General features: G+C 44.4%; 3 protein-coding genes across 11 annotated transcripts in view; all 3 read right to left on the bottom strand.

The window, feature by feature from the left end:
* Positions 1–12: 12 nt before the first annotated feature.
* Positions 13–2,062, bottom strand: rpl22l1 (ribosomal protein L22-like 1). Its single transcript, XM_086305745.1, has 4 exons — positions 1,925–2,062; positions 612–722; positions 287–408; positions 13–213 (listed from the first exon to the last, which is right to left on the bottom strand). Exons 1-4 carry the CDS (start codon positions 1,931–1,933, stop codon positions 69–71), a joined length of 387 nt encoding a protein of 128 aa, XP_086161871.1. The 5' UTR covers positions 1,934–2,062; the 3' UTR covers positions 13–68.
* An 8,142-nt stretch (positions 2,063–10,204) lies between these two features.
* On the bottom strand, positions 10,205–17,987 carry eif5a (eukaryotic translation initiation factor 5A). Its single transcript, XM_086305742.1, has 5 exons — positions 17,967–17,987; positions 15,808–15,995; positions 13,756–13,860; positions 11,860–11,991; positions 10,205–11,390 (listed from the first exon to the last, which is right to left on the bottom strand). The coding sequence occupies exons 2-5, from the start codon at positions 15,973–15,975 to the stop codon at positions 11,325–11,327; spliced, it is 471 nt and encodes a 156-aa protein (XP_086161868.1). The 5' UTR covers positions 15,976–15,995; positions 17,967–17,987; the 3' UTR covers positions 10,205–11,324.
* A 3,242-nt stretch (positions 17,988–21,229) lies between these two features.
* The window catches only part of tnikb (TRAF2 and NCK interacting kinase b), a 68,238-nt gene continuing 62,072 nt past the window's right edge, over positions 21,230–27,395 (bottom strand). For all 9 annotated transcript variants that reach the window (XM_086305645.1, XM_086305640.1, XM_086305642.1 and 6 more), the window contains 2 exons: positions 24,598–24,737; positions 21,230–24,513 (listed from right to left, as the gene is read on the bottom strand). In XM_086305645.1, the coding sequence (XP_086161771.1) occupies positions 24,624–24,737 (114 nt within the window). In that variant the 3' untranslated portion in view covers positions 21,230–24,513; positions 24,598–24,623. The remainder of the gene's footprint in view (positions 24,514–24,597; positions 24,738–27,395) is intronic.

Raw genomic sequence — 27,395 nt, 5'->3', positions numbered from 1 at the left:
ACACAGACGAGATTTCTTTCCCACATTTATTCTCCCGCTGACGCACACACAGATGTGGCTGCAGCTGTTTACTCGTCTGCCTCGGACTCCTCGTCGTCCTGGCTGATCTGGAAGTATCGCAGCTCGTACGTCTCCTTGTCAGAGGCCACCACCCTCAGCCAGTCGCGGAGGTTGTTCTTCTTCAGGTACTTCTTTGTCAGGTACTTCAGATACCTGTGGAAGAACATTGACCATCAGAACCGTTTCCAGGAAGGTTCTCTGGTTCTTGTGACACTTCTCGTTTTACCTTTTGGAGAACTGCTTCTCAGACGTCACGTTGATCTTGTTCTTCATGCGGCCGACCTGGACGATGTCACCCAGATTCCCCGTCTTCCCGTTCACCTTGATCTTCTCTTTAAGGAAGGTCTCCTATTGGATAGAGCATAGTAATGCACTAGGGAAGAGAACCCTAGTAAATCTGGAGCTAGGGAAGGGCGCCCTAGTCCACAGATTGGGTCAGCTGCTTGCAAAAACCACCAAATTTACCCTTTAATGAATTAATTTGTCGCTTTTGGGGGACACGATTTGAACTGGATTTCTGCTAAAGTAGTGACGACTGCAAGAAGACTTACAAAGCTTGCAGAGTCCAGGATCCCATCCTCCACAGGGTGGGTCAGGTCCAGGGTGAACTTCCATGCAGCCCCCTTCTTGGACTTCTTACCAGCTGGCCTCTTCATTCTGATCTGTGATCATGTTTCACATGTTAACTTTACTAGAACACGCGTAAACTAACATAGTGAGCAAAGCTTATTGCTATAGCTGGTTTCCAAGGTAACAGTGGTGAAGTGACGTCGCCACATGGTTCTTGAGTTATGCAAAGTCTGTTTCTTCAAATGACATTAGATAAATCTCTGGGTACCGGATGGTTAAAGAAAAAAGATGACGAGGAGACCTAAAGCTAAAAATAAGCCAGAGTCGGAGCCGCTCGGTCAAACATAAACCCTTCAGTGCTAATGTTTAGTTTCAGTGTGTGAGGAGTTTCCTGATGCTTTTGGTTGATGTTTGAATACAGTCATAAAAAAAATAATAAAAAATTTGAGGTCACTCGTTTTAAAAGACGCATCAGGCTCTGTTTATTGGCTCGTGCTCTGTTGTGTTTCCAGTGAGGCTTTGAACAAGTCCCTACTGTCATTTATTTTCTCAAAACGAATGTCTTGCATTAAATATCTGATATTATGTCTGTCTGGATATGGACTCAAGTCCTGGAAGAAAAAAAAAAAGGGACATTCAATCTCTGCCAGATTCAGTCTTGTAGAAACCAGTTTTGCAGGTATGGGACTGACATTTTATTTAAAGCCTGTCATGTACAATGGATGTAATATGTGTGCTTTCAATTAAGACAAGTATTTTTCCTTTGGATTGGCAGGAGGTTTTTTTTTTAAGTTATCATTATTTTACTCATGAGATTTGGCGTCTATTTTAGTTCCATGATTAGTGATCCCAAACACCAGTAATAGCACCAAAGCTCAAGAACAAAATAGTTAATATGATAGACAATGTTCCTTATTTAGTGACAATAGACCAGGGAACATGACTTTAAGTTATGCCGAATTCACCTGTGTATCCTAAAATACACAGATACTAGCCACAAACCCAAACCCGGTAGACTTCCAGGTATTAAAACTGTTTAAAGAAACAAATACGCGTTTTTCCCTGTGGAGTCTGGTCTGCAATCAGAATGAGACACGTGTGACCAAGTGCTACGAGCTAATGCTAACGCGGCTAACTTGTTAGTTTTCTGGATGTAAATAAAGTTTTCTCGGTAGAGCCACCCGTCATTAACGATGGGTGCTTTTATGGGACTTGATCAAAGTGCCAGAGAAACAAAAAGGCGAAGAAACTCAGAACAAATTAAGCAAAAACCGGACGAGCTGCCAGGACTTACCGGCGCCATGTTGAGAGCTCGGACGAGAAAGAAGGCAGCGGAGGTGACGCAGCTGTGACGTCATGCGCGGCGCCCTACCAAATATGGTGAACGGGCTGTAAAAGCACATGGATCAGGAAAATGGGTCGACTTAACGAGCGCAGAGCTCCAGCTGGAGTGAAAACCGTTTAATCTGCGTTTGGTTTACGTTTGTAAGATGAAACAGCAACAGTTACATTCAAGTGTCACCCGCGTTTACCCTGAAAACAAACAGTTTCACACTTTTTGACAGCTGTTGTTGCTGTCTGTGAGCGAGGATGCAAGTCCAAAGGTCAACCGCAGCCCAAAAACACCCTGATAATAAACCTGCTGAGTCCGGTCAATCATTCACTGCCTCTTCACACACTCGGCCCTCTTCATTGAGCCACATTTCCACCACACACACACACACACACACACAGGGAAAAACTTCCTCCCGATGAGTCAGAGAACCCATAACTGGTTCGATGGATCCCATTTTTTCAGCCTTTGTGGTTTGAAGTCTGGCTCACTGTGCAGATATGCAGGCAAGTGAGTGATTCATCTTCACATGAGGCACTGAGGCAGGGCGTGCCCGCCGCTGCTGCCACTTCAGCACAACAAAAGATGCTCAGCACTAAAGTAGAAGCTGCAGCGTTCCACAGGACGGGGCGTGATCAGGTGTTTTGATTCATTAAATAGTATTTAAATCCCCACCGTGCAGCTACAGTCATGTGTGCTCCCTCATGCCACCAACTAAAATGTGATTTGTGGTTTATAATCATTTACATGCAAAACAAAGTTGTTAAAGCTTTTTCTTTTACAATCCTCATCTGTTCATTCCTACATTTCAACTTCTCTGTATTTCAGTAACAGTAGGAAATATGAGAAACATTACATTTTACAGTGGGTGTGCAGCCCAGGCTCTGAGGCGTGTTACAGAGGAGCAGGCGTCTGCAGCAAATCTCACAGTTCATGATGTGCTGGTTAGAAATGTGACATTACAATCAAACCCTCCACACATATACCTGAAATCAAAGCCTGTAACATTAGAAAGATACATATTTCCCATTACATTCCTTAACATGCTCCAAATGTCCTCCCCCACTAAAGCACTCTGTTACAAACACTCTGATTCGTTTACACGTCCCAAACGCTTGGTACACGTTACTCTGTGTGAAATGCATTCTGGGTCGATGATGTAAACCGATTGCACCCCAGAGATATTTTTAGCAGTTCTAGTGGTCAAAAAGTGTGTGTTTCAGGGGGGGATCTCTCACACACACAACCTCTTTTTGGTTGTAATTTCCAGTAAAAGGAAACCAGTGAAGGGCATTAGTCCTCACTGCTGTGCTCGTCTCTCCTGATGCATTTTAGTCACGTTCCAGCATAAGAGACTTTCAGACGCTCCCTTATCCACGACGGGCCACCGCAGCAGGTAGCGCCACATGTTTGTTTTGTCAGGTTTTCATGTCGGATGCCCTTCATGACACAATCCCAGGGCATCTGTGTCTCCTCCTGGAAGTGAGGAAGAGATAATATGTAAACCACAACACTGTCTGATAGGAAGTAGAAATGTCTTTAGAAAACGTGAAAGAGCCAGAAACATTAGATCCTCTCCTGCTGGGAAGGAAACCGTCTACTCTGAAAGTGAGCCAACAGTCAGGATCCCCACATGGAGGAAGCGCCGTGTGGTGGCCAGGAGAACCGTGTTTAGCCGTGTGAGCAGGAAACAGACGTAGATTTGAAAAAGAAAGGTGGTGTACATGATGGTGTTCTTCAGTATTACTCATAAACTGATTGATCCACACGCTGACCTCGGAGCAAACGGCCTCTTTGCTTATGTGATCATCTTTGATGAGCATTTTCTCCTCAGTGAACTTCAGCTCCACAGATTAGGACCTGGGCAGCGGTGGCCTACATATGAAAGATCTGCAGTGCTTTTCATTTCAAATTTAAATTCTTGTTTTTAAATCTGTGCACGTCTGCAAAGTCAGGCTTCCTGCCTGTGTTTTTGGCTCCTCCCACCTCGTGTCTGCAGGTCTTCTTACATCTGAGTCGTCTTTTTGCCACGGCTGACCTATAAAGCTGTTTTATAAATAAACGTTACCTACTTACAGCCCATCTGATGGACTTGAGCCCCCGTGACTGCTGCTTGTGCAGTGCAGTGTTTGCACTGTGCGGGTTTGTGTGTTTGCAGGCAGAAGCTGCAGACATTCATCCATTTCTTCCAGCTCTCTCTGTTCAGACCCGCTCTCAGCCGCTCATGCAGGTTCTTATCTGCTTAAACAATGTGCTGCAGGTTGCATACATATGGTTCCATCACCCAACACGAGTATTACTAAACTGAACCATAAAAACTACTTTCCCTGCACCCATTTTACCAGAGCACGCCTGACAGGATCACCTCAGCTGTGAGCCAGGAGATCATGAACAGCCCATCGATGGTCGAGTTAGGACTACAGGAGTTGGTTTCAACTCACAGGAAAATCTTCCATGTGAAAGGCAGCGTCTTCTAGTTTATGACAACCTGCTCATTTAACATGTGCCATCACCAAACCCAACCCTAAACCCTGAAAGTTCGTTAATTGCAAATGTGCAACATTTTAATCAATTTATATTCCAGTTTTCTAATTATTTCACTGGACTCTGAATATGTTTACAGCCTGTTAGAAACACTGTTTTGGTCTGCGTGGATACATTCATTAAAACAATGCAGGTGTTGATCTTCTTTTAATAACTCACCCATCTGGATGCTGTAAAGCCGTGATGGTAGGGGGCGTGGTCTGCAAGGCCTCACCTCAGCTAATCATAACTAAACTTCTCAACTGTTTTCACCGTTTTAGAGCATTTTTAATGCTGATATATAAGAAGTAATATGCTGTGGGTCTAAGCAGGTACTGGAAAATATATTTTCTTAAAACTAGTAATTACACTGTTGAAATAATGGATCCCGAGACCAGAAAACGCGTGTAGGTGGATGCATCCATCCTTCACATACAGTCTTAAATCTATAACTCCTTTAGGGCAGATCGCACCATTATTCGCCTGCTAGGTCCGATGTTTTGTGCATGTCCAACTTCAAAGAGACTCCAGGACAGGACCAGGACACACTGGGGTCTCAGCTGGCTCGGGAACACCTCAGCGACCCACTAGAAGAGCAGGAGGAGGTGGAGAGGAACCCAGAGCCAGACGGGTCAGGAAATGGATGACTCGGATGTCTTTGATCTGAAGAGTTTATCTATGAACTGCAGCAAGGAAAAACCGAGGACACACATTCCAACTCGTACATGTGAACACTTTCAGAACAGCTCGTCTTTATACTAAAAGGAAAACAAGATTCATATTTTCAGTGGTCGCAGAGGTCAGTGTGCAGCTTCTGATCTAAGATAAGATAAGCTGTACTTCAGCTGTAAGAGAATGAAACCACCTGGAGTTTTCTGTTAAACTCAGTAAGAGTTGTGTATTCATGCATCAGTGAACAGCAGTTGCACATCCTTCCACCCAGAAGCAGCATCACTACAGAACACCAGGATCAGCATTACTCAAAGGTAATGGTATAGTTCTTGCTGCTGTTCTACCTGTTGGGTGTGGCAGCCAATCAGAAGAAAGCACATTCAGGGAAGTTTGCAATTTGAGGTCAGTGACATAAGTACAGCTGAGTGTCTGCACAGAGACAGATTTCAGGAAGTTAAACTGCTGCTTCCCTGTAAAGGTGCAACAAATGGAAACCGTTGTAACACTGCTCACTCACATGCCTGATTAAAATGCAGCCAGAAGGGAAGATAAAATGAAGAAGTTCGTATTTTGTGTCTGAATTCTTCACACTGCTCAACATGTTTGAGTTTGTATCAACCGCAGCTTTAAAAACGTGTCTCCATCCTGTCAGGCGGGAGTTTTAACAGTCGCGCAAGCTCGTCATAGACGCCACTGCTAGGAAGCAGGGTTTGGGCTCGTCGAGGTAAACCAACGGTTAACCTCGACTGCTCACTTTGTACCAGGATGCATCACTATGGTAACTAATGCTGCAGACCTAACCTGGTCTGGAACAGGTTATGCACCACAATAGAGATTAACCAGTACGACGGCATCACCTACAACCAGTTGTTAAGTCTTACTAACCAAAACTCGTAACACACACGCACAGTTTTATCTGCAGCAGCTGTAACCAGTGTTCCCTCTAATGTTTCATGTGTCTGAGCGAACACACAAACTCCCTGAGCGTCCCCTGGACCACTGTGAGCAACATCAGACGTGTGCACTGTGGTCACGCCAGCATCCAATCATCCAAGTTACATGTTTATTAAAATAATCTAATTACAGCATTTATGTTAGACTACTTTTAATTAACTACTTTAGCCCACTTACAATGAGAAGAAATCTTGTTCATGACCTGTGTAGCATGTTAACACTGTTGGAAGGAAAAATAACTTAAACCAATTTTGAAAACACAACTTTCTTTCTTTCTTTTTTCTTTTTTATAAAGCTCTGACTTGTATTATGAGTCTGTGGTCTGGGACAGAGTCTGTAACTGTCTGCAAAATACAGTAAATAATGACCAATGTTGGGCAATTAATTACATAGTTACTTCTTCAAAAAAGTTACTGAGTTTTGCAAACAAAGTTTTTTGCAGCTGTTTACCTAAAAATGCAGCCAAGGTGTTTTTAAATAAACATTTCAAACTATTTACAGAACAATCAGCTGTTCTGCATCAAATCTGATGCCACACAAATTATTTGTGCCACTCCAAAAAATAATTTGTGTCCACTATGAGATGAAGGAGAACAACAACCTGATACCTGCAGGCCTGACAGCAGCAGATGTGTCACTGCTGTAACACCTGTAACACTCAGCAGGCGCCTCATTGTTCTGACACACAACAACACTATTGACTACACTACACGCTAACTACACACTAACTACACACTAACTACACACTAACTACACAAGATTTGTGCTAAACGTGGCAAATCTCTCACATCTCAAAACCCCCATCACCCCTAAAACTTCCCCCTCCCTAAACATTTAAATGCCATGTTGCCATATCATTTTTTTGATTGGTCAACATGGTAAATTTTTTCACCAATAGGAAAGGGCGGGGTTTTGGTTTTCTTTTTGCTCGCAGGCTTTCCAGCGTTTTCCTTATAAAACGACGTTTTTACAGTTTCTTCCTGTAATAAATATAAAAACCAAATATTGCAGATATTTTATCATAACTCTGGTTTTCGTGGCCGATCAACACAATTTAAAAACTGGTATAAAGTCCACACTTTGTCCGTCAGTTGCTCCGTCTGTCCTGCTCACGTCTCCAATGGTTGTACACGTTGTCATTAACGTGGCTTCACTCCACATCAGCCGCTTTGCTAAAACACCGGCACATAAGGACGCTGTCACAGCCTGTCAGCGACGTTGATTAGCTGCGTATATACAAATGTGAATCGCATCATTGGCTGGACTTTGGGATAATGTGGCATCGTTCTGATCCCATACAGGAGCAGCCAGTCACTGACTCACACTGCAGAACAGAATTGTTAACATATTTACTTTAATTTCAATCCAGGTTAGATTTTTTTGTGCGCAGAGATCGTGCCAGCAGTGCGCAATTGCGCACGCGCAGCTTAGAGGGAACGCTGGCTGTGACTAAACTTCATATTCAGTCAGCACTGATCAGATGCAGCAAAGTCTCTTTCATGTTTCATGCCCGGTCCGGCCCTGTATGCTTCAGGAGAAACTGAACAGGATGGAGGTGGACCCCTGCCTGGTGGCTTGGATCTCCGACTACCTCACCGACAGACCACAGTACGTCAGGCTGAAGGACATCACGTCTGACACTGTGGTCAGCAGCACAGGAGCACCACAGGGAACTGTGCTGTCCCCTCTTCTCTTCACCCTGTACACCTCTGACTTCTGCTACAACTCTGAATTATGCCACATTCAGAAGTTTGCAGACGACACAGCCATCATGGGGTGTATCTGGGATGATCAGGAAGAGGAGTACAGAAGTCTGGTGAGGAACTTTGTCGCATGGAGTCACACAAACCACCTGCAACTCAACACCTCAAAGACTAAGGAACTGGTTGTGGACTTCGGGAGGTCCAGAGAAGGTCCACTGCCGGTTCAGATAGAGGGGGAGGAGGTGGAGGTGGTCAACAAGTACAAGTACCTCGGGCTGTGGGTGGACAATAAACTGGACTGGTCATGCAACACAGAGCACCTGTATAAAAAAGCCCAAAGCCGACTGTACTTCCTCAGGAGGCTGAGGTCTTTTAACATCTGCAGGAAGCTCCTGAGGATGTTTTACCAGTCGGTGGTTGCTGGAGTACTTTTCTATGCTGTGGTGTGCTGGGGGAGCAGCACAGCAAAGAAGGACTCATCCAGGCTGGAGAAACTGATCAGGAAGGCTGGCTCTGTGGTCGGCATGAAGCTGGACACTCTGGTGACAGTGGCAGAGAAAAGGACATTAAAGAAACTGATGGACATTATGGACAATGCTGGGCATCCTCTGCACACGGCCATAAACAATCAGAAGAGTCTGTTCAGTGACAGGTTGCTTCTCCCCAAGACAAGAACTAACAGACTTAAAAACTCCTTTGTCCCACACGCCATCAGACTGTTTAACTCCTCCCTGGAGGGGAGAGGGAGGGGAAACAGGAGGACAAAGGAGGGGGGAACAACTAAGCTGTAGGTGCTTTTCTACACGGTGCAATATATATGTTTTGTTTTGTCTTCTTTTCTTATATTCGACTGTGCAATAATCACTGTGCAATAAACTCACTCAAATGAGCAATCCTATTAATCCATTTTGTATATTCTATATCTATCTATCTATCTATATATATATATCTATATATCTATATGGTGTATTTATGCTTATATCCTGACTCTCATTTCCCTTATCGTATCTGCAACATGCAACTTCTTCGGTGCTTTGCTACTGGAAACTGAATTTCCTGGAGGAACCCACCCGAGGGGTTAATAAAGTTTCATCTAATCTAATGTGCTTATCAGTCTGAGTAACTCTGGGGTAGCTTATTGAGGAGTTTGGGGTAAGAAAAGCCAAACAAAAGATAACTCCGGTATTTCAAACTACTGTTGCTTCCGATCACTCGTCACATGTATAACAGGAGCCGTGAAGCAGAACATCCAGGATGTTCGAAAACGACCATTTTGTGGTGCTTTGCTGCTCCCTGATACGGCGCAGCTACACTACACCCTGCAGGAAAGTATCTTCCTCCAACTTCAGTAGGGTCATGGGATTTACTGCCGAGGATCTGCAGGCTTCATGAACATCCCTGCTACTGTTTTCACTTCAACTCTTTCCCAAACATCGTTATAGGGAGACAGCTGCGATGTTTCAGACTGAACGAATCAGCTGGTGGAGAGAAAGGATTCTGCTGACGCACATTTGTCCAAGTTCAAAAAGAACAACAGTGCTCCATTGTAAATATGGTCAACTCACTGAATCTTACAGACAAACCTTAAAAAGAAGCCCCACCCACCTCCTGCTCAGTCAGTTCTGCTTACAATGGGCAGCCAATCAGGAATCAATTCATATTTGTTTACTCCTAGAGGCCTTCAGGACCACACCCCCGCTCAGAAATACCTACCCAAGAGCCTCAGGAAGCAGTCTTCAGTTGGCTTCAGGGACCCAGCTGGACCTCGAGGGTCTGGAACAGCCTGCTGGATGGAAGGAGGATGGAGGCGCTCGTTTCCTTCAAGTCGCATCTTTAAATTCTTAGGACTTTTCAGAGTTTTTCTGCAACATTTCTCACTATAGTTTGATTCTGCTGCTCCTGTGAAGCCGTTTGAAAGGTGGATTTTGTGGAGCGCTGTATGAAAAGTACTACTGCGATTATCATAGAATAAAGCTGCCTCAATGAGGTCAAGTCACAGAGCTAAAAGTTCCCAAAGCATTTCTCCGCAGTTGAACTAATTTTTCTCTGATTAAATCAAACAGAGCTTCGTCTTAGCTCAGCATTAACTAAACCCACGAGGGAGTTTGTAGTTCCACAGAAGAGTAAAACGGCACCAACAAAGGACGAGTCAGTGAGAACACTTATTTTCATATCTGTGCGAGGTGATCATTTAGATTGACAGCAGTGATAAAGGCGACTCTAGCAGGGTCCAGAAATAAAAACAAGGAGCTGGAATTGAGCCGTGAGCAGTGTTTAGTATTTTTAAGCATATAAATGACAAAATAAGGACTTTGAAATACATGATACAGCAGCCCGCTCACCCACCTTTGAGACCATAAAATACTTGAGACAGAAAACCACACATCGGTTGCAGTTTTTCTCCATTTGTTTCATCGTTTTTATTTTGCCATCTCCAGTCAGGTGACAAAGGCCTCGAGTGAACAAAAAACGTTTGCAACTCTACCACCCTCCCCAACCCGATCGAGCCCCTCAAAAAAAGAAACACACACCTCACTGCAAACCGCCTCCCACATTTCGGAGGCCCACACTGCCACACACTCACGCCCTCTTAAAAACGAAACAACACTCCTCTTTTTTTGTATTTGGGGGATGGCCCCGATGGACGAGAGGTGCGAGTGCACGGGACCCTCACGCCCCCTCAAACTTCTACACAGACAAGAGACTGGCATCACGAGGGTTAATCACTGAAGTTTCTGTTCTTTTTCTTTTTTCTCTTTAAGGGAGGGGGGAAAGGGAGAAAAGAAATCTTGGTTTTAGAGCTTTGACATGCTGGGGGGGACCTCGAGTGCTCTTTACGTGCCGGCCACCACGATCCCCCGATCAGGGGAGGGGAAATAAAAATAAAAGGGACCTAGTCGCACTCAAAGGCCATGCTGGAAAGCGGTATGGCTGCTAGAGGGGCGACCTAATCCAGAATTCAGTATCTACAGGGGCAACCCTCCCTCCCTCCCACGGCTTTAACTCAAAACCAGCCCCTCCCCGACCCCTGATCCCCTTCCCTCTAAAAGGCTTTAAACCTGCTGTATTCAATCTAAAGAATATAAAAAAATAATCATACAAAAGCTGAATCCCGCTGTTATTTCAACATTCAGGAATGTGAGTGGCAAAACCAACACGTCTGAAGGCAAACAGAATACGCAGGAATTGAGCGACTGATCGTGTTTTTGTTTTGAAGTCGTTTTATATAAAGTTGCCAAACAAAACCTCAGTGATCAGGCAGAGGACCACGCAGCGAGCTGCGGCGGAACAATCCCAACAGCAAATGGAAAGGAGAAACCAAAAGGAGGAGGAGCAGAGGGGGGGGGGAGAAATAAAAGATCAATGATGAGAGAGAGAGAGAGAGAGATCACAACAGAATGATTGAGGTTGTCTGTGAAGGCCGACGCTTTGGTGACAGAACCAATGAGAATGCAAGAGACTGGTTGTGGGTGGTGCTTGTTGTCCGGGCAGCAAAGTCTATCAACTCCTTATTTGCTGGCCAAGACCTTGGTAGCGACAGCACATTCCTCCCCCATGGCAGCAATCACGGTGACCTGCGGAGAGCGCACAGACACACAAACAACGTGTTCAAGTCAATCATCTGAAACGTTACACGTGCAGCTCTCGCCCTCCTCGCCATCTCCACCCTCTGCTCCCGGGTCAGGACTCCCAACCCCGAAGCCTCCAGCTACATGGAAGCTTGTCTGTGAAGCTTCTCAGTCATCCAGGTCCTCCTAGTCTAGAAGCTTCTTCAGTTCTGAACTGAAGAAGCTTCTCGGATGAGAGGTGGAACGTCTTCAAGCGACTCAAAGTCCAGACGCTTTTCTTTCCAAGACTACACGGAAGTTTAATCAATTTATGACCCAAAAACAAGGTTGTTTTTTAATACTGATGACAAACTGTTTCACAGCCCAGGAATTAGCCCACACCATTGTGCTTTAGACAGATTCACCACTGTGACAGCTACAACGGGGCTTCAGGTCGGGCTGACAAATATGAATTATATGAAAAGACTAAACTCACCATGAATTCTTCACCCGCCTCGAACTTTGACTCGATTTCCTTGCCGACTTCATTGTCGGGGACGCGCAGGTCCTCTCTGATGTCGCCGTTGTCGCTCATCAGGGACATATAGTTCTCATTGATGTTAACCAACTGCAGAAAAACAAAAAGACTTCACTGATCACATCTGCACAGACCTCAAGCTGGTCACAATAAAAACATGCGATCCACATTCTCCAGTCTGTCCACAGTTCAAAGTTTCTGAGTCCCAAATGAAGCTATTCCAGCTGTATAGCACCAGAGTCACTCCTGCACATGTATCACAAAGGAAAACTTTCCACAACATAATAAACATTTTAATGACTTTCAGCACAACTTTAATGTTAGTTTGGTTTTTTTCAGCCAGAAAATGATACGAAGTCAATTTCTAGCCATGTCTGAATCTCAGAAATCTGTCAACTCCAAGTAGCCTTTTATTTATTCAAGGGTAAAGTGCTCATCAAATTTCCAGGACTGTGGGAAATATGACCTGTTTAAAAAAGAAAAACGAGTTTTGTTAACAATCAAATTATACCAAGCCTCCATCCTGACACTAAATGTCGTGGATGGTCACGTGTAATCACCTCTGAGACCAGGAAACCCCAGCAGTGCCCAAAAATCCTTACTGAGAGGATTTGGCCATTTCCAAGCCACAGATGAAGGAAAGTTAAACTAGAGATTTTCTTTAATGATGCAAGTTATTAATGTGAAGCGTACAGGAGACAGAACCTTTACTTTTTATTTAGGTTAACCACCTAAGCAGCTGTGCTCAGTTTGGTTTTGCTGTCATATGCAAAAGTATCACAGCACAAAGTAAAGACCGGCACTTCACTGAAAAATAAAACAAAGTCCATCCTGATACAGACAACTGTAGAATGAAGCCGACGAACACTTAAACGATCCCGTGTTTGTTTCTGACAGAACTTTACGTGAGCAGACTGCAGCTGAGCCTCAGCACCTCTCACACTTTAACACACAGAGTGAAAACACACCTGTACACACATCTGCAGTCAGTCACCTGGAGCATAAATGCTAATTATACACCATCGGATTAAAGCAGCTGTGGTAGCACATCTGTAACATGACAGTTTAGCTGTTTGCTCTGCATGAGAAATGTATCCATGCAAAGTGCACTAATGTACATTAATTATTCGGACTCTTTGTGCCGTTTCCATAGAAACGTGTTCATTTGCAAACTCAGCATGTTTAGGTATTGGATGCTGGGCCGACTATCCCACAGCGTGATAAAAATGTAAAGGTAGTGAGCAAAAGAAGGACAGTACAGAAACTTTCACTGGCTCAGAAACACACAAGACCACAACCAGTTACACTTTATTTCAAATTCTATCTGCACTGTGGTAAAGGCCTGGAACCAGCTGCGTGCAGCAGCCAGAGGTTACTCAGGGTTCATCTCAGCTGCACCGCTTCACCGATGAACCCGACCTTTGAAACCCGAGTGGTCACATCTTTATTTTAGCAGATATCTGAGCCGTTCATGTAAAGACGCCCATTTCTTAAAGCTTACGTCTCATTTTCTCCAACATGAATGTTAGTGACTGGATTATTTGCAGGCTTATTTAGCGTGAGTGGGATGAGTGAGTGGAAATGTTTCCTTCCATTCTAACATTAAAACATCCACAGGGACGATGAGGTTCAGCAGCACGTGTTCTGCTCTTATCCCAAACATTTCTCCGACTATAAAACAAACTTCAAGTCAGGTTTCTGGACTGACTGATTCACACAACAGAAAGACGCCCTGTGAATATTTCCACCTGCTGACTCACTGTTGGGAGGCAACGACTGGGAACCCAAACACCAGATGATGTATCCGCTCAACCACCATGTAGCCTTTTCAAACAGTCAGCTGACAGGAAGTACCTGATAGTCTATCCTCTTGATGGAGGGAACATCCATGTTGTGGGTGGAGGGGCACATATCTTCATACTTCTTGTTGGTGAAGATGTCGATGCCAACCAGGTTAACCTGAAGGGAAGATGAGGAATTCACAAGTGTTTAAACAAAGAAAACAGGAGCCACTGAAAGCAGCACAACAGCAACTGATCAACCTGCCAGTGTCATGCATCACACCAGCCCGGGGTCAAACTTCAATAAATGCCTAAACAGAAACCTTAGCCTACTGTCCGACGGCCTGCGTTACGGTTTCAGCTTAACCACATATTCGTTTTTATGAGGGGCTATTTTGGTTTACTTAAAGCTCGATTCTGAAGTTACACCAATTCAAAATCTGCATGAAAAGTCATCTTTGGTCCCAAGTGTTCTTCCTTCCATCAGTCTGAAAGTTTGCACTTAACTAAAAAATGCAATTAAATCTGCTGCTCCTGCAATCAGCTGCAAAATCAAACTTTTTTTAAAACCCAAATTGAATGAGCAGAAATTTTCCAGATTTTTTTGCCCTCACTGAATTGATTCAAAGTGACATTAAATACGGTGCAGGCTACAGGTACCCAGCTTCATCACTACCAGCCTTTATTTGGCTCAATGAGATCTTTTGTTTCAGGTCTGCTTAGTTTTAACGTGCATTTCATGTCGAGTGATGCTTATTGTGCATTTTCACTGTGTCACTGCTCTATGCAACAATCGACTGTGCTGCCATCTATCTTTAGACTTTTAGAGTCACATCATCCTGATGGAAGTAAACGTTTAATTAGATTTAAGATCTGAATCTTTCCAAGCTGAAATGGAACATTCAATAAAACGTGACATAAAAAGGTTGTTCAATTTTGTCAACTCTGGATTTTCCCTGCAAACACTTTGGCACAAAAACTGATTTTAGGTCATTGTCTGAAAGAAGAACAGACTGATTTAAAAACAGAACTTTTAAGAGTGAGGCTTAGTTTAATCTAGCATCCGAGGCCCAACCCCCGGGCCTCGGACCGGTCCGTGAGTCGTTTGGTACCGGGCCGCGAGAGTTGAGGCTCAGGTGTGAAATGTATCGGTTTTCAGCGTTATTTTGTCATCGTTTTTATCGTTAACTCGGTTTTCCTGGGTCTTTTCACGTGTGTTATGAATAAATTTTCTTTTTTTCGGTACCGGTACTAGTTTTATTTTGTTGCATTTATCCGCGACACCTTAAAGGCCGGTCCATGGTGCAAAAAAGGTTGGGGACGGCTGTTATAAGGCACAAAGTGATGAAAAATAAAAATTTCACACATTAAAATATCCGAGTTTGGTAAACCACAAAATCTTGGGAAATTCAGACAAACATCCACTGCAGCTTTACTCTCTATTCATTTTCAATTACTCAACACTTGTTTCAAATTTTGGATTTCTCCCTAAAGCTTGTGACAGGCAGATTTAAGTATTTAACCAGGTTTACAAAGCTGGGCTGTAGTAAGTCTTTGCTATAACTGAAACCTGGCTGCACAGAAGGCCGCTTCAGTCAGAAAAGCCCAGATAATTATTGGATTTCATTTTGTTAGTACTAAGATGGAGATTACCATCATGTTAATATAAATCAACCAATAAAAAGGTCAGAAGGCATCTTCAATGGGACTCAAATCTAAGGACTACATTTGTCCCATTTTGTGGTCGTGGAACACTAAACTGAAAAACCCCCCATTTTTATCATGACGGAGTCCCATGTGAGGGCAAAGTACACACAGGAACACTGTGAGTAAAGATAAGAAGGCCTTGTTTTAGTAAAGGCACACATCATGCAGTTTGGATCAGACAGGTTTGAAACCTGAGAATCCAGGCCGAGCCTCAGGTACTGCTCCAAAACTTTATGTTAAACTTTGCAGCTTTCAGCAGTCCTCCACCTGAAAGCTCTCAGCCTGTCTGGTCTTTACTCTGCGCGTTGTCCTGTTTCATGTTCATGGTCCCCCTTTTCTGTCCTGACCAATGCTCTTTACCATGCGGTACAAAATGATCTGAAATAAAAGAAGAGGACTAAACAGCTTCTGAGTTTACCTTAGCATGTCCGTGCTTGCCGGTCTTGGAGGTTGACATCTCCACAATTTTGCAGGGACGACCCTTCAGCACCACGTAGCCGTTCTTACGCAGAGCAGAGCACTGCATGGGGTAGGTGGCGGAGGCGCCAGACTCACCAGTCTGGAAATCGAGATCGGGATCTGCCATGGTGCGATGGGTCTGGGGCGCTGGTGGAGACAGTTACACATCACTAACCCCGAAATCAAGCACAGAAATTTATATCGACAGACTTCCACACTAAGCAGTCACAGGGTTAGGTTCTCGTGGAGAAAGACATGGCATTAACACGACAGCGAGCAAAAATCAGAAGGTAACCTGACCTAGTCAAGTGTACACTTGAAACAGATGACCACGTTCAATACACCTCTTACATCTGTCCAATAGCATCCTGATTTCAAAGCTTCTGATGTCAAGTGTTACGGGGAAAAACCCCGTAAAATGACCCAGTAATTATTCCACTTTCATACATTTGCCAAATTGTGGTTAAATTACAACAGTTTTGGCATCCCTGACCCTGGTCAAATATAATAGTTGTTCTGTACATAACAGAGGACTTAAAGTGTCGGCGTTGGTGTTTTCACAGTAGTTAATGAGGGAAAACATGAATCTCATGACAGTTGTCAACAGCAGCCTGATGTAGATAGAGTCCTGTGAATTAAATGTTTGCAATGTTTGTCAGAGTTTAATGCTTGCTGGAAAAACATTGATTCTACTTCAACTCAGCTAAAGCTTAAGGAGTTTCATGATATTTAAACATGCCTGATTGTGGCTTTGATTTTGACCCAATGTAAACCACAGCCCCCGACTGCTTCCCCATTTTTAAAGGGTTGAAACACTACCTCGGGCATACATTGATTAAAAAAAAGCAATTCAATACAGCCTTGTTTAATATATTAACATTAATACCAAAGAAAAAGGAAATTAGGGGATTTTGCTGTAAACATTGCAATTTTTAAAAATTATGTTAAAAAAAAAAAAGTGTTTCTACTTTAATAAATCTGCTATGCTCGGCTGAGTTTTGAGCCACTTTAACAGTTTTCTTTCCTGCTTTGATTTAGACTACCGCAGCCTTTTCCTGGGCCCCACAGAGCTCTCTGCTACTTTTAGGTAGATATCGCGAGATTTCTATTGTAAAATAAATAAATAAATGAATAAAGGTGCAGTCCTCTTGATCTGCTGGGAAATTAATTTGAGTGTGATCCGAGTTATACATTTTGAATATCCAATTTGAAAAAGAAAAAAACAAATCCCTAAGCTCCGCCGAAACGTGGACGTCGCCAACCCGGCTCGACACGAGGCTGGACGGCTGCGCCACTTCTCAATCTGCCGCAGCAGTTTTATCGCAAATGTTAGCAAGCCCAGTGGACGCATGAAGTTCAAAGTCAAAATTCACTCGCAGCCACTTCTTCGCCCCATCGGTGCCACATAAATAAATTAAAGGTTAATCTTTTAATGATCAGAAGTTAAGCTGGCTCAGAGTTTACAAATGTAACATAGCGCTGTGAAGACAGCAGAGAATAGTGCATCAAACGCTAAAATTAGCACGTTTTATTCTGGATGTTTTGGTTTATAACCATTTATTGTAACGCTATCGGGACAGGATTTCGATGCCGCGAGATTTGCGGCTGGCCAACGTGCGCTGCTGTTTCACAAACACCAAGTCCCGTTATCCGAGCTAACGCGCTGCTAGCGGCGGCTAACCGAGCTAGCCGTCCATTCAGCTCGGTCCAAATAAAGGCGCGGATTAATCTCGGATCGACAGCGGACCGGGTACAAACCATCAGTCTGTTTTTTCCTGATCGGCCCGCCGGGTCGTCGGTTAACAGTGCGGATTTTAACCGCGAACCGAAGACAAGAGCGTTAGCGCGGAGAATGACAAGCAGCTTCCACGGAGCGCGCCGCCGAAGGCCGCATGTCCCTTTGATTCAGCATGCTAGCGCTAGTCGGAACATGGACACCCACACCCTACCCTGCCACCGACTACATCCACCGGGAAACCGACTAACTACTCCCTCGGCATCTCAAACCAGTACATGACTACTTTAATATCTCTGAAATCGTTAATGGGTCACCTAAAAACCGCTAAAGTCCACCGTTTATCCCCCCCAAGGCAGCAACACGCGCCATGCCACACTTACCTTCCAAGAAAAAGAGGACCTAAAGTGCGCATGCGCGGCCAACTTGACTGCAGCATCCGTAGAGGAAGAAAGGAGGGGAGGGGCGTTTATGTGTTCCGGTAGCAGCCTGGCAGAAAGGGATGCCAAGTCTGAGGGAAACATGGCAACCCGGCCAAGAGAATACAAAAATACTACTTTTTAAAAAAAATAAATCCTGGTAATGTACTTACACAATGGTATGGATTAGATTTAGGTTGGCTAATATTTTGTTAAACACGAGGTATTTATTTCTAATACTTAATATTGGGCATGAGGTCTTTTTATTACAACAAATGTGATGTACAGAGCTTTACTAGGTACAGAGGGATAAAGTTGATGAGTCATACCATGACGATATGGGAGAGTTACTGAAGCTAGGTTAAGAAAAAAGGTAACGATCAGATCAGCAGAATAGCTTCATGCATGTCTGAGGGTGGTGCAGGGCACTGAGACAGTGGGGAGGTGTGCTGTAGAAGTGACAGGCCTGGTTTGAGTCCCTACATGTTTGCAGTGATGGTGCACAGACTGACAGATAAGGTCTGTCAGGATGCTCTGTGGACTATGGTATTGCAGATGATATTGTGAGCTGTAGTGACAGCAGGGAGCACGTGGCAGAGAGGTAGAGGTATGCACTGGTGAGAAAAGGGATGAAAATCAGAAGAAAAAAGACATTTATGAATGACAGGGAGATCGGTGTAGCAGTGAGGCTGCAAGGAGCAGAGGTAGTGAAGATAGATGAGTTTAAATACCTGAGGTCAACCAGCCAAAGCAATGGACAGTGAATAAGAGAGTGCAGGCAGAGTCGAGTGGGTGCAGATGTTTATTTGTGACAGAAGGATAGCAGCAAGACTGAAAGGGAAGGTTTTCAAGATGGTAGCAATGCCTGCTGTGATGTATGAATTGGACACGGTGGTACTGACAACAAAAACAGGAGGAAGAGCTGAAGATGTTAATTAAAACATCAGAGGAACAGCTCAGGTTGAGAAGCAAGGCTGTGATGGTTTGGACATGTGCAGAGGAAGGACTGGGGTTATAATGGACAAAGGATGATGAAGATGAAACTAGCGGAAAGGAGGAAGACCTCACCTCAGAGAAGGTTCATGGATGTAGTGGAGGAAGACATGCAGAACGTTGGTGAGGTGTTTTGTTGAACCTTAATAAACTGCTCCTAGATATTTACATGACCTAGTGGCAAGAATAAATCGCCATTAGGCGATCATATACATGACATTCGTATTCATGTATAACATAGAATCAGTGAATTTTCTCTAACGCCTCCTAGTGGCAAAACTCCTTCCATCTTCTTAGGACACTCCTCACTCCTTCAGTACATTTAATACTAATTTAAAGTACTGATAAATATGTAAAGATCCTTTTACTCTGTAGATGCTATGAAGTTTAAGGTCTCCATCCATTAGTTTGGCTTTAACCATATGTTGCTTCAACATAACACATTCAGCATTAATGTTAGCCGAGAAACGTGTACTAATGCCCCTGATCCCATCAGGGGTACTGGCTGTGTGATGTCCTCTTTAATTCTTTGTGTGCGGTACGTTTCTGAAACTTGTTATTTTGGTTTTTCGTAGTCACTTGGATGAGTGGCAGAACGTTTCTCCCGCTGAAAACGTTACATCCTGATGAACAGAATCAACGTTTTGGGATTTCCTTACCTGGATCGAGCATGCATTAAGACGTTACATGGTAGAGTGTGAACATAATGTGCAGATGCACTGAGCTTTGGTCACTCTTGGTGGTTCTCTGTAGTTTCCCTGAAGCCCATGCAGTGACCAGCTCAGTGTTTGATGGATAAAGGAACATGCATGTGTCTACAGTTAAAAAGGATTTGGCTACTTCCTGATTTATTTATTTGAATCTATTTTGCACATTTGTCACACTTAAACATTTCTGATAAAACAAATTTTAATGTTAGTCAGAGAGGTGCAGTCCTCCTGATCTGCTGCCCAGTTGCCTCTTAAACTAGTTGTGCCTCCCTCACCAGTAAAAACTGCAAACAAGTGTTTGTGATAATGGACAACAAGTGTTTCACATCACTGTGGAGGAACTTTGGCCCACTCTTCTTTGAAGAAATGTTTTAATTCAGCCACACTGGAGGATATTCCAGGATGAATGGGATGTTTAAGGTCATCCCAAAGGACCTCAGTCAGCTTTAAGTCTGGCAGCTTTTTTCCCAACTAGGTGTTCCGATGTTTTCAGATGACACGCTCTGGTTCTTTAAACGTTCCTTTTAGCTCTACTTCCATTTCTTCAAGATGCTTTACTTTTTTGTCAGTGGAAATAAAAACGTGTTCTTTATAACTTGCCTTGTTAAATAAAGCTTACACTGAATAACAACACCATCTGGTACAAATTGGTATTACCCTAAAGTACAGCCTTGCCACATTCAGTTATCTTTTTAACAACATACATGGATGTTTTGTACATAAAGTCAATTTTTCCAGACCGCTTTGAATATATAGGAAGGCAACAATAACTTAATTAACGAGTTGTTACAACCAGGGTGTGCAGAGGAGCACAAAGCTTGCAGCAGATGTGCAACAGCAGCAGAAGACCACGCCCGTTGAGCCTCCTGAGGTTACAGACCACACAGGCTCACTAAAAGTTAGCCACAGAAGAGTGCAAAAATGTTGCCTGGTCTGCAACATTCAGATGGAAGAAAGGTAATTTAACTGACTTTGAATGTGGCATGGTTGTGGCGTCAGAATTTGTGAATGTGAAGCCAACAAACCTGCAGCAACTGTGCGATGCTTTCATCTCAATATGGAACAAAATCTCTGAGGAGTGTTTCCGGGACTGTTTGTGAATCTGTGCTGCAGCCTGTAGAAACTCTGGGACTAAAACAAATGAGTGTTTTTCCTATTAGGTCTTTATCTCACTCAGAACACAGAAGCTGCCGTGTGACTCGGGTATGAATAAAGAGAGCGGGTCAGGTGTGGTTGCTGTACAAGGAGAGGACATTTATTGTAGAATTCCCAACACCACAGATGCGTGTTACCAGGTCGAGGTTGTCTTTTGATTGATTCCAGTGATTCAGACGGGGTGAAAACTCACATGCATGTCACACACCTGTGCACACACCTGCTCACCTCCACGCACGCGCACACACACACACTCACGCACACTCACGCACACTCAGAGGCTAACAATCGTACATATGTTCACAGTCTTGATACGTACAAAAATTGAAATACAAATACAAATAATACCACAATAAAAACATTGTACTGTTTGATTTTTTTTTTAGAAATTCTTATAGCTATGTTCTCTATTCTGTAGAAAGACAACTATGCTTTAATAAGTGAACATTATTTTTTTGTCTTTCTCTAAAATGATCAGTAGGATATCATCATCATAACGAAAATTCTTACAGTATATATCTCTTTTTTTAATCTATGGTTTCTCAAGCTGACCCTGCCTCCTGACCTTTATTCACAGGGTGCTGCTAACATCCTGCACATGTAAAAGGCTTCAGCTGGCCTTAACGCGCCATCACTCGCCCCCTCCACCATCTCTTTTAAAAACAGCAAAAGAAGATCAAGTAAAGGATGGAGCAGCTTCCTCCTATAAACACAAACGCGTACAGTCAGCAAAGGCTCAGCTCCAGCCTTTAAGAAGACGCTCCTGCTCGCTCTTTACCAGCTGCACTCTGGAAATGATCGTGAACATAAAAACTTTAATGGTAAACGTGTGATCCTCCAGTGTGCAGTTCAGCAGATAAAAGCCCAGCTGTTGTTTTCAGCTCAGAGATGTAGGGTACACAGTCAGACGTCCCCCGCCCCACCGCGTATTGCCTCAAATTTACAACTCATAACAAGTAACGGCGGGTAAAAAAACATGAATGCCATCATGCAAAAACGAAATAAAGGCAAATGAATTATGGAGAGAAAAATCCAAACTAAACTTTTGAGCTTAGTCCCCCTAAAGCATCGACAGATTCACAAAGGGATGAGCCAGAAAAGAAAGGATAAAAAGCTAGACTGTCATTATTTTCTTTGTCTGTCCTTAACATCAAAGTGAGTATTTACACGAGTGCACACAGCAGCGTGGACAGACGAGAGTAAAAACCTCCAGAAGGTGGCGCCTACTCTACAGCTGAGTTCTTCCTGTGAGAAAATGACGGGAATACTTTTGTTGTTGTGTTGCTGTTGCAGCAATGGTACAATATCTACAACCTCCCTCCCCCTGCTGGGAACAAACCGGGACAAAGCAGCCGGCTGTGCAGCAGCTCCGCGACACTCGCTGCTCGTCTGAACTGTTGTAGCCTCCGACGGGGAAGAACAGCAGCAGCATCAGTGTTCACACTGTGAGAAACGCCGTCTGCACGGCCTCGTGGTTTCCTGCTGGAACAAAGAGCTACATCGGTCTGAGACAAAACATTTAACCGCCATCGTTATCGGCGTGACAACAAGCAGCTTATCCACACTAAGCCTGGGTGTTTTAGAATTTCAACACACACATTTGTTGGTTTTTGGAAGCACCGATTCAGCTTCTTCCAGTTCACATATAAGACACAGCTTTGGCTCTGCAGGTTTGGATATCTGCAGATAGATTCCAGTGTTAAATTCATAACGTGTATTAGCCACTGTGAGGAAGAGCCTTCATGTTTGAGTCTTTCCTCCATAAAGATGACATCTGACGTCCTCCCCCGTATCCTTAACGGGTTCTGACACCTCAATAATACCAATAAACATGTGGTTTGATCACCATTGAAAAGGTTCTTTGCTTTTCAACCCAGAAGCTGCCTATACTGCCGATACAGCTCTAGTAAGGCCACAGTGATGCACACCCAGTGGTTTTGCTCTCGACGCAGGCCTGAAATATCACAGAAGCTGCTCACATAACAGAAAACATGCATCCGAGGGGGACGGCGTCAGGGCTCGACTCAGACTTTGCTCTCTTCGGTTCGTAGAACGTGTACTGAACGGGTATGGATTACTAAAAAAGTAAAAATTATTACTGATAAGCTCAGCGTGAGCGTCTATTTTGCACTCGGCCATCATTTCTCATGTCAGCACAGTCTCATAACAAAACATGAAAGTCGTGACAAGGCAAACTGTTTTTGTCATGTTCATGGACACAAACTGTCAGGTTATTTTTATGAGCCCAGACTGATTAAAGTAAGGGTTAAAAACGGGGTTAGACTTGTCACCACAAAACTGTAGCTAGATTTGTCACTGATTAATAGAAAGCTTTGAGACTGTGTTAGTCATTTAACCTCCTCAGACCTGAACTCTTCCACGGCAGCATGTTTAATTTCTCTTTGATATTTGGGCTGATTGGGGCCTGATGATTATTTAAACACAGAATTACCAGATTTTTTTTTTTTACCTGATTTTTGTTTCTAAGAAACATCAGAGCCACATATGAGGATATTTGTTTAAAATTTCGATACAACAGTGGCAGTAAAACGTCCTCGTAAGTGGATATCAGGCCCTTGTAGAGCAAAATTGAGTATTTTGGTCTAAATAAGCCACATCTGTGGACGCCAGGTCCTGGGAGGTTAAGGTCACACTAACTCTCTTTCCACTGCGTCATTCACATCTCTTCCTCTGCTTTTGAGAAACTAACAAAACAATTTCTCTCTGAGGATTTTTTAACTTCTTCTAAAGCCTGAAATTCTTTATTTGAAAGATTCTGCAAAGCGAGTCGCTTTTGGCTATAAATAAGTCTTTGCCATGATCTCTATTCTTTTAACACTACCTTAAATAGAGCCATCTGTGCGCACCCCTCTCACTTCTTACTGAGTCAAATGTGCATCAAGACAAAGGAAGGCGATTATTTCGAGGGACTAGTTTGTCTCAGCAGAAACTTAAAGGCAGCCAGAAACCACGTTGTGTGCAGGTGACAAAACATCCTCACGATCGTCAACGTTCATTTGGTGGCGCTCAAATCCACAAAACTGTCAGATCCAGCAGGCTTAGTGTGGACGCTCATGCTTCTAACCTAATTTAATCACAGTATAAGAAGCAGTACCAGCTTTCACTGTGACACGCCAAACCACCTGCCGCTGTGCCCGCAGTGTGAACACTGCTGTGATGTAAAGTCACTGATGTGCTACACTCTGCAGCTCCTCACTCAATCGAACGGGGAGGTCGAAGGCTACTCGGCATGTCCACAGCAGCCGTTGGCCTGCAGGGGAGGAGGAGGCGTCGTCCGCCGACAGCACGAGGAGTCGCCTTTGCTCAGCAGGCAGTGGCACCGTCCGCGGGGGCCCTGTAGTGCCCCCTGCAGCTGGAGGGGGGGTGTGTGTGGGGTGGGCACACTCCTGCAGTTTTCTCCTGATGCTCAATTGTCCGTTTATCCACAAACACACGCACGCGCACACATTTACACACACATACACCGTCCTCCTGTCATCCCTCCATCCCTCAGTGGCCAATGTTCGGGGTGAAGAAAACAAGGGTTGCGGGTCCAAGAGGTGGAAGGGTTACCAGTTCATCATGGAGCTTCTGTTGAGGGTCATGAAGAAGACTTGACTGCTGCCTCCAGAACGCACCGAGGCGAAGAAGACCTGCAGGGAGAGGGCAGCACGTCATACAGGTGTGTTTCAGGTGTGGCGCCTTCGCTCGTGTGCGCTGTGTGTGCACAGACTCACCTTGTCGTTCCTCTCCGTCAGGAACTTCAGTCGCTGAGCTCGCTTGTGCATGAAAACTCCGTCGAGGTGTCCCGTCTCCACGGACCGGATCTCAATGGCCTTCTCTCCCCAGCCCATGATCTGATTGGAGTGGATGTAGGCTGCAGGGGAGGAAAGGGTGCACACGCACACACACACAAACACACACACACAAACACACACACACACACACACACAGAAGGGGGTTGGACAGGAGAAGACTCAGCACCAGTCTCACACCCAGGCCAGTCACACCTCGAGGCCTCCTCCGCCTCACTTCCGGGAGATTATTGCAGCAGTTTCTGACGGATGTGAACGACCAGCGTTGGGAGAGACGCGTCGCAGGCCTGCTGTCTGGCAAACCTCGTCGCTTTGATGTAAAGCAGTTATCTGAGCTGCCACATTGCACCGGGCTGTCCAGCAGCAGTGTCATTACAGCGTTTAAGGGCAAAGTCAGCCTGTGAAACACTGTGAAACGTGAGTCCGCAGGGTGGAGGCCAGTAAATGATGACAGCTCGCCCAGCTGTGCACAGCCGTGGCCTTTTAAAATGAACACTCCCCTAAAATGATGGTGAAGTCTCAAGAAGGTTTAGCGGGAAATGTTTGTTTGTGATGTGCACTACAGTGGGAAAGTTCAGGATCTCCTTATTTCTGCTGTGTGAGGTTTCTCTGCTTTATTCTGTTAATGCTGCCTCTCTCAGACCAGCGCGCTCTCAGAGGAAATGAACCTTAATCTCAAGAGTTTCACTTGCTGGTTGAATGAGGGTTAAAAAAGATAAAGAGATAAATATTTAAGCCCCAGAAGTTTCAGCTTCTTTTTTAAATCATAAGAAGAAGTTTGATTTTATACATTTTATTGTGTTGCTTAATTTCTGATAAAAGTGAGAAATTGTAAATGGCCTGTATTTGTATTTGTATAGCACTTTACTCAGTCCCTAAGGACCCCAAAGTGCTTTACACATCCACACATCCACACACTGGTGATGGCAGCTACATTGTAGCCACAGCCACCCTGGGGCGCACTGACAGAGGCGAGGCTGCCGGACACTGGCGCCACCGGGCCCTCCGACCACCACCAGTAGGCAACGGGTGAAGTGTCTTGCCCAAGGACACAACGACCGAGACTGTCGGAGCCGGAGCTCAAACCAGCAACCTTCCGATTACAAGCTGAACTGCCAACTCTTGAGCCACGATCGCCCCAGAAGATCATAATTATAAATCTATATATACCTTTTTACCAGTTTATTTGTTTTACATTTATTTCCCCCTCATAGTGGATGTGTGTAACACTGTATGAGGAAAAACTTAAATTATCACTCAGATGTATCCTCTTCCTGTTCACGCCCCAAATGACCTGTATAAATATACAGGATGGAGCTGATTGGGTGTAAATTTTTTCTCTCTACTCCAGGGGTCCCCAGTCCTAGGCCTCGAGGGCCGGTGTCCCTGCAGGTCTTAGATGTGTCCTTGATCCATCACAGCTGATTTAAATGGATAAATGACCTCCTCAACATGTCCTGAAGTTCTGCAGAGGCTGGTAATGAACTAATCATGTGATACAGGTGTGTTGACCCAGGGTGAGATCTAAAACCTGCAGGACACCGGCCCTCGAGGCCTGGGATTGGGGACCCCTGCTCTACTCTATTACATATGTTACTTGCATGCTGTGTGCAGTATAGTTCTTGATCAGGCTGATGAAGGTTAATTAATAAATGTTGCTGGAGCTTTGACCTCTTTAGATCTTTGTTCTCTTTCATGCACTTTCACAGTGCAGTGAAGTTGTGCCAGAAGCTTCCATTTCATTTATATTAATGCGTCACCAGAATACTGGAGGGAAAGTCTCTAAACTACAAGCTCAGGAAAAGTGGCACTAATAGATTTTTTGATATCTTTTCTTTTATCAGAAGTTATTAAAACCGTGTTCAGGCCGGTCCACCTGGTCACCCAGGGTCAGTGCAGCTTCTTGGTGCTTCTTTTTATTCTCATGTGGGAGAAAAGACAAAAAGGGTCCCACATACGGAGGATCGGGATCGGTTGGGTGTTTATAAGCGCAGCGGAGAGTTAAATAAGTCAGGCGTTTAAGTTTTTATGGGGTGGGGGAGGGGTCGAAGCCGGGCTTGGCTGTGAGACAATCTGGTCTGACAGTTAAATACACAAAAACATGTTAACAGGAGACGATGCCCACACAGAAAATGTGACACGTCAGCAACAGTGCTCCAGGACAGAGACACAGTCACACACGTGTTTTTGTCATTCAGGGTTAAGCACAGAGAAATCTGTAAGAGTGAGGATGGGCGGAGACACACCAGCTTTGACTGACTTGGATCGTAAGATTCAAGATCCACCCCTCATGCTCGGCTGCGCTCTGATGCACTCACGCTACTTCTAAATAATAGATGAATTTAGATGTGCTGCCCCTGCATTGATCTGTTGCAGAGCTTTCATCTCGTTGCTTTGCTGCTGGATCTCACAAACGTTTTGTCTGGACCGGGTTACTGCAGAGCTCGAGCAATCAAGGATGAAAGGAAGAGCGGATGAGAAAGTGCCTTTTGAAATGTTTCACGGTCAACAACGAGACACAACAAGAGGACAGAAGTTAACACAGCAGACACACGACACAAACTCAACTCACAAAGAAGAACGAGCAGACAGTAAACGACTTGTGAGAGCTGGGAGTGAGGAAGGCAAAGATCCGCCGCTATCAGCTCATGCAGCCGCTGGATGTTCAACACTTAACGTTAAAGGGATACGTCGAGGTTTTGGGATGTCATACATTTGGT

The sequence above is a fragment of the Aulonocara sp. 'chitande type north' Nkhata Bay genome, linkage group LG9 (genome assembly GCF_057382095.1).
Source record: "Aulonocara sp. 'chitande type north' Nkhata Bay isolate Kocher_YH1m ecotype deep benthic linkage group LG9, A_spYH_male_GT1.1, whole genome shotgun sequence".
Classification (NCBI taxonomy): Eukaryota; Metazoa; Chordata; class Actinopteri; order Cichliformes; family Cichlidae; genus Aulonocara; species Aulonocara sp. 'chitande type north' Nkhata Bay.
The sequence above is the reverse complement of the archived record's forward strand: the minus strand, read 5'-3'. Positions and strand labels throughout refer to the sequence as shown.

Coding starts and splice junctions, on each gene's coding strand:
- rpl22l1 (XM_086305745.1), bottom strand. Junction 409..611: donor TCCTGGACTCTGCAAGCTTT/GTAAGTCTTCTT, acceptor TCTATCCAATAG/GAGACCTTCCTTAAAGAGAA. Junction 214..286: donor GAGAAGCAGTTCTCCAAAAG/GTAAAACGAGAA, acceptor GTTCTTCCACAG/GTATCTGAAGTACCTGACAA.
- eif5a (XM_086305742.1), bottom strand. CDS start 15,975: ATGGCAGATCCCGATCTCGATTTCCAGACTGGTGAGTCTGGCGCCTCC. Junction 11,992..13,755: donor TCAAGAGGATAGACTATCAG/GTACTTCCTGTC, acceptor GTTTTTCTGCAG/TTGGTTAACATCAATGAGAA. Junction 11,391..11,859: donor AGGCGGGTGAAGAATTCATG/GTGAGTTTAGTC, acceptor CGCTCTCCGCAG/GTCACCGTGATTGCTGCCAT.